The following is a 6,554-nucleotide window of genomic DNA, read 5'->3' as shown; positions in this document are numbered from 1 at the left end:
CAGTGGGTGCTGAATCATTATCATCGTAGCCAATGATGATGGTTACGATCATACAGAATCGAGTTTGTAAATTCTTATGCTCTCAATCGTGATGTCCGGTTCCAAATCCAAACATCGTTCTTTGGTGGTAGGCTTCATCTCGCTTTGGTAGCACTTTATGATTCCTCCGAATACGATGAGCTCGTGGTTAAATCTGGTCTGATGACGTACGAGCTGGGTGGCGGAGACGAATATGAGGCCATTTATTTCCTGATCCCAGATGATGGGGTTGTATCGTCACTATGGAGTATTGACGAACACATTGTTTCCGGTCGAACACAGTGCATTTCGTCCCGAACAACCAATCCGTCGCGGAGAGGTTGTTGTTTTTCCGCCCATGATATTTCCACAAAGGTCATTTCGGTCGTACAGTCACTTTGGAGTTGTTGATGTAGTCAGTCTCATTGTGTAGTCGCATTTCCGAGCGTTGTTACAGAATGATGTCACGAAATGTATATGTGCTTTGTTATGCCTTAGTTATATAGCAACTGAGCTGCAACAGCGTTGATAGCCATCTTACATCGTTCATGAGTTATTATTATACACTATCGTTGAGTTGGTAACCATTGAAGGAGCCTTCAATCTGTGCCTTGGAATCGGAACACGGTATAACTATCGTCGTTTCGCTGGAAGCGAGAGAACTCTAGTAAACGGATCGTTCAGAACGACTTTCATATCGTCGTTTGGTGGGCGACGTTTTCTAGAAGGCATCGCATCGTATGCCTCCACGGCATGTGTACATGATGTGCGCACGCCTCTGTTGATGTACATGTATCAACCATACTTGAGCGCCCATTATGCATTCCCCCCTCGCGTGAAGGTAGATTCTTCCGCTAGTAACTTCAACCTGGTAGAAGTTATTAGCGAGATTGAATCGAAATGTACGAATTAATTGTGAATCATCAAAGCATCAAATTATTCCTCCTATGTCACAGTTCTCGTCGAGCTCCGCAAATAGTGACTCTGCAGCTAATCCTGATGAACGCTCTGACCAGACCGGACTCCAGCCGTCGGAAGCGCAACACTGCGATGATCTTCCGCCTTTTGCATTGGTTTCCTCGCCCAAGGGTACTGTGTCGGGTAAGATCGAGCGTTGCTAGATGCTAACCATCGATTCATTCATCTCCATGGTGACGAGCTAATTATATTGTCTACCAATAGTTTCGAGTTGAACTCCAATGTGTTATATCATTACTAATAAGATTTACATCTTACCTCACGGTGTGATTCTGATCGTCAGCCATTGTCAAGTTGACAATGTCAACCATGTGTTTGGTCAACACTAAGGCAAGAAAAGGTGTGAAACCATATTCCAGCATACGCGTCCAGCTGTGTGAGCTACACAGTTGCGGAGCGAGCGAAGCGAGCGGAGCATATACCGCAACAACAGGCACTTTCGCGTTGTGCGTGCGTGCAGAAAGAATTGTTCTAGCTTAACTACGAAGCGTAGGCGGCCATCAGATGGATCAAACGACTCCTCTATATGTCGAGGTTTGCACTAAAATCGAACAACTCTATTATGCGAGCAGCTCGAAGAGATATGCACGAAAACCTTTAATGACCAGGGGAGCGAACCGGAGGCATATTCCGGGGTAGAGCTTGGTGTGTCTACTGAATGAATCAATGGACGAGGACTAAGCGAGCTCCGCCCCTTCGTCACGAAGACCTAGTAGCTAAGGGGCTAAATATATTTCTGCCGAGCGTCTCGATAGGCGTCTCGAACTATTCACCCTACTTCGTGATATGATCCATATTTGGAGGATGCCCATATGCGGCATCGGACGCACGAATCGACTGCCTGCGAAGGTGACCATTAAGTTATCGTTTTACTAAGGCTGCCACAGCACACTTGATCATACGTCAGACCTTCACTGATACACACGATACGGTGGCACTTCGTGATGTGATGCAAATATACGAGAGTCCTTTCTCGTCTCGAAATAGTAACGGTTAAGCTCATTAGTTCATTGGCTAATCAGAATCCCACAACTCTACGTATGAACAGAAACAAATGAACCATTCAAGAAGATGGTAAGCACACAACTTGTGCGAATGACGACACTTGGTATCTCGCGTCGGTGTCCATGTCTCGCAGAGAGATGCCCGGGCCTAGCGTGAAGATGCCTGCTGCGAAGGGGAAGAGGGACAGGGAGAGAGGCACGGAGCTGAAGGCTTTTATCGTCTGAAAGTAAACACCCACGGTGATGCGATGCAGAAGAGAATCAGATCAATTGCCAAGACTGTATTGCTCTCGCAGCAGAGTATGTGAGGGACCACTGTAATTCCAAATCGTGAATTCACGAGATGACGCCGTATTAGATTATTAGATGTCCTTAATTTGAAATTAATAATTTCCACCAGCCCCCATACCACTCGTCGCGAACATCTAGATCATGACACAGTCGGAACCAACAGCGATCCCTACCCCCAGGGTCCGTTCCGTGAGACCCGCCATTTGCAACTCGGCCATCCCATCAACGTCGTAGTCTATGCCCACCACAATGTCCCTGTCGGAGTTATTCACAACTTTAACTTCGACTGAGAACGGCTTCTCCACAGTTGCAGCGAGCACTCCTTTGGGCAGACCATCAACCCTTGGAGGTGCTTCGTCTGTGACTGCCTGAGTAACAACGAACAGAACCGACTACGAAAGGTTCACACCAGAGGAATGAGTTTTGCGAGTAGTTCTATACCACAGCCCAACGAAAATATTTTCGTTCGCAATGACTTACAATGCGCAAGTCTAGTTCTTGTTGGGGGATGGGCCGAAGCTCCAATTTTTGCCGCACGCCAAGTATCGAGTCCGATGCACTGCCGAGCTGTGGACATCGCCATTGGAACTTGAACGTACCATAGGAGACCAACTCTCGAACCTAGATGTGTCCAAGGTGCGGTATGACTTATATCCCAACAACTTACATAGCTTATATCAACACTACTGCCCTGAGGCTTCAGCTCGAATACATATTCAGCTGCGGACACCTCTTTCGGAGCGAGGACTCTAGTACCCCCTGAAGAACACAACTCACGAGCGATCCTTGACCTCGACTGTTCCCTTGTGAAGAGCGCGGAGAATGGTTAACTACGTGATGGACTCATCGCCAGCATATACATATTGAGCGCTCAGTTGACAGGGAACAGTCCACGAGGAAACATCGAATCAGCTGTGGGATCGCATAATCGATGTACCGACGGTACACTGTGCGAACAACCTTTCGAGTACCATTGTTCAGTAGCACAGTATACGACTAACACAATGGTAAATAAAATGAGATCCGAGCGGGTTGAGGAAATTTCAATCACTCTTATTATTGTTGCCCTCAATCGCGAGATGGTCGAATCAACCGGCGATCTCTCAAACATATAATGTCCAAACTTCAACACTCGAGTTTCTAATTCTGTCGTTAAGTGGATTAAAAACGAACACCGCACTCAAACACGGTATCATTGATACCGTATCAACAGACTATCGTAAGAGCTCCTTGGTGATAGCTCCCCACTCACTAGTGTCACCAACAGGCTCACTGAGGAAGCCCCGGATCGGTTCCACTCCCACACCGAAGATCGCAATGTGAGCCGACGGATGCGAACTCGTCACACTAATATTGCATAAGATTCGATTCTGAAATGAAGCCAGTAGACCACACCCACGGCGGGTTTTGCTAGCTCACATCCAACTGCACCGCTTCGTGATGAACAGCAAGAGGGGCCACAACAGGGAACTTATAGCTCCGTTTGAAATACAGCGCCTCCCCACCAGGTGATAACGCATATCTACAAATTTGCCAGTTTGAGCGGAGCGAAGCAGCTGATAATACTACCTTATCTGAACCTGCAGTATATGTATCGAGGGAACAGCGAGAGACTAAGACAAAGAAGAATAGCTCAACTCAACAGAGTATCGGCGAACAGGATCAAGCCCACGGAATTTCATGATGCGTGACAACTCTAGTACTTCACCATTTGAGAGCTCTTGCCAACACCGTATGAACTACTACACCACTCGATGCAACATCGGAAGAATTTTCTCAAGAAATTTTTCCGACAAAAATTGAGGAAACAGATCTTTCCAATGCTGGTGCGTTTTCAAACAGTCCTTTTATTCGAATCTACACCATACAGCAATCGACGGCGAGACCGAAAAAACTCAACTTCCGCTTACGAATTTGCCCCTCGTCGAAACAACCTGCTCCACAGGGCATTCCTTAGCCAGCACCCGTAGTGGGTCGTCGCTAGTATCAAGTAGCTTCACACATTCCTCTCCTACTGCGGGACATGATAACTCCACCTACTCACTCATGCTGCATGGTTTAAAGGGACTTCGACTCACCTTCAAAGTAACATCATACAGAGTGTTGACTTTGGGGCTGTCCACAGCTACGTTGATATACCCCTGGAAGGCTTCCCCCACAAACATGTCACTAAGCGGGAAAAATCATCGAATTCACCAGTAGACTGTGAACTCCTCCTCCTATACAGTCCACGGCGACGCGGATCGTCTTGAACAGGTCCCCACTGCGTACCTCACTTCTCGGGGTAGCTTAGGTGATGCGTTTTCAAGACTCCTCACAGTATTCTCTGGCAGTAAAGGGTTGTGGCATTCCTGAGATAACACATGCATATCTTAGGTCCCAGCTGACAAGATACGGAATAGGACCTGTATGATGCCATGAACCGGGCGAGCTTGGTGGATCTGGCTGACTCGCATTACCTTCACGGCTAGAGGGTCCCGAGTAGACATCAAATTTAACGACAAATCACTCAAACCTTCCGAGAATCCATACCTCTTACTCTCAAGAGCATACCTCGGAGATGAGGAAATCACATTCGCGGGCAGAGACAACAATTTCATGGTAAAGAAGGACATAGATTTCGGGTCGTAGTTCCAGCGAACCAGGTATTCCAGAATGCCCTGGGCCTCTAACCACAGCCTATAGTAACGACGACCGTATTTCTACGACCAAGAATATGGGGGGAGGCATGCTGGCAACAACAGTAACAATAATAGCAACAGTAACAATAATAGTAACAACAACGACAGTAACAGCAAAAACAGTAACAACAATAGTAACAACAATAGTAACAACAACAACGATAACGATAACAGTAACAGTAACAGTAACAGTAACAGTAACAGTAACAGTAACAGTAACAGTAACAGTAACAGTAACAGTAACAGTAACAGTAACAGTAACAGTAACAGTAAGAATGTTCCCTGTTACTCTTGTTACAGTGTTACAACAGTAACAGTAACAGTAACAGTAACAGTAGTAGTAACAACAACAGCAACAACAACAACGACCACGGTCACAACAACAGTTAGGACAGTAACAACCCCAAATGGATATAACGCACTTCAACTCAGCACCGTGTTTCGTAGATCGTATGGAAACAAAAAGAGGTATCTCCTTTAATACTACACCAACTTCCTCATTACACAAAGCCAAAGCCCTCATGAGCCTCATTAACCGCCTGAGATGACCATGACCATCAATCAGCGAATCCAGTTCACTCCTCTAATACTACCAGCACGAGCTTCGCTTTAAGAGTCTCTCTATCGCCATAGTTCGGCAGATCCAACTGGTTCATACACGTATGAGCCGTCGGCAAACGATCAGCCCCATACCTATACCACACCTCCCTGAACCCATCCCAACCGCAATAGACCTACGCTCTGTGGACCGACATCTTCTGTGGTCCCCTCATCCCCTGCAACGCCTTAAAGCCCTCCAAAGGAACCTGACTACTCCCCGTCACCTGAACACCATATAATAAAACCCGACAGCTCAACCGTTGAACTCACGAATTGCAGGAACGTCGCTAACTGCTGCTGGTTGAACTCCTCCACTACCGACCAGAACCAAACCTGAACCGCATGTATGGATCTCAGTCTCCCCATGAGCTCCACTGTCCATCATCAAAGCTTGGCTACAGCATTTCCAGGTTTAATTTGTTGGAGTCTCACCCTAGTGATGTTGAAAACACTAGCGAAACATTTATTTCACGACTACTGCATATCACCGCGAATATCGCTTTTTTAACCGAGTATTATGCCATTCCACATAAAAGCGATGAAATTCTTTTTTTTACATTGGAGTTTCACCCATTTCACCTGAGCTGGCGTAAAACTCTGTGAAAAACGCGAAACTCGCTCTACTCAGTAGTCGTGAAATATGTTTTTCACTATTGTTTTTCATATCACTAGGGTGATGAAACTCCATTGTTTTTGATTTTCTACCTATATTCATCAACATTTTACCCATGGTACCAATACAATATCAACAAGATTAATGCCTTTATCCATTCAACCAAGGACGCACTCAATGATAAACATTAACCGGCTGGGCAAAAAATCAAACATTACGCTAGAAAATAAATGACATCTTGAAATGCTGTAAGTACTCCACTACCCATCAGCGGTGGAATATATGATCGCTATCCTCAGCTGAGCCCACAAGTTTCCTCACTAATTATACAAGTTTATATACGAATTTCGGGTAAGAGTGTACAGAAAC

General features: G+C 45.9%; 3 protein-coding genes across 3 annotated transcripts in view; all 3 read right to left on the bottom strand.

Moving 5' to 3' along the window:
- Nucleotides 1–2,425: 2,425 nt before the first annotated feature.
- Pmar_PMAR021718 (hypothetical protein) lies at nucleotides 2,426–3,265 on the bottom strand (the record flags this gene model as incomplete). The annotated part of the gene is made up of 4 exons (XM_002777206.1): nucleotides 2,426–2,659; nucleotides 2,772–2,912; nucleotides 2,959–3,050; nucleotides 3,238–3,265. 4 exons carry the CDS (start codon nucleotides 3,263–3,265, stop codon nucleotides 2,426–2,428), a joined length of 495 nt encoding a protein of 164 aa, XP_002777252.1.
- Nucleotides 3,266–3,505: 240 nt separating this feature from the next.
- On the bottom strand, nucleotides 3,506–4,780 carry Pmar_PMAR021717 (hypothetical protein; the record flags this gene model as incomplete). The annotated part of the gene is made up of 6 exons (XM_002777205.1): nucleotides 3,506–3,661; nucleotides 3,711–3,813; nucleotides 3,861–3,904; nucleotides 4,370–4,460; nucleotides 4,563–4,642; nucleotides 4,751–4,780. The coding sequence occupies 6 exons, from the start codon at nucleotides 4,778–4,780 to the stop codon at nucleotides 3,506–3,508; spliced, it is 504 nt and encodes a 167-aa protein (XP_002777251.1).
- A 692-nt stretch (nucleotides 4,781–5,472) lies between these two features.
- Pmar_PMAR021716 (e3 ubiquitin protein ligase upl2, putative) overlaps nucleotides 5,473–6,554 on the bottom strand; it is a gene marked incomplete at both ends in the record, with an annotated part of 10,817 nt that continues 9,735 nt past the window's right edge. Inside the window, 4 exons of the mRNA XM_002777204.1 lie at nucleotides 5,473–5,511; nucleotides 5,566–5,665; nucleotides 5,711–5,796; nucleotides 5,843–5,924. Coding sequence (XP_002777250.1) covers nucleotides 5,473–5,511; nucleotides 5,566–5,665; nucleotides 5,711–5,796; nucleotides 5,843–5,924 — 307 coding nt within the window. The remainder of the gene's footprint in view (nucleotides 5,512–5,565; nucleotides 5,666–5,710; nucleotides 5,797–5,842; nucleotides 5,925–6,554) is intronic.

The sequence above is a fragment of the Perkinsus marinus genome (assembly GCF_000006405.1).
Source record: "Perkinsus marinus ATCC 50983 genomic scaffold scf_1104296952158, whole genome shotgun sequence".
NCBI lineage: Eukaryota > Perkinsozoa > Perkinsida > Perkinsidae > Perkinsus > Perkinsus marinus.
This window is presented reverse-complemented; position numbering and strand designations above follow the sequence as displayed.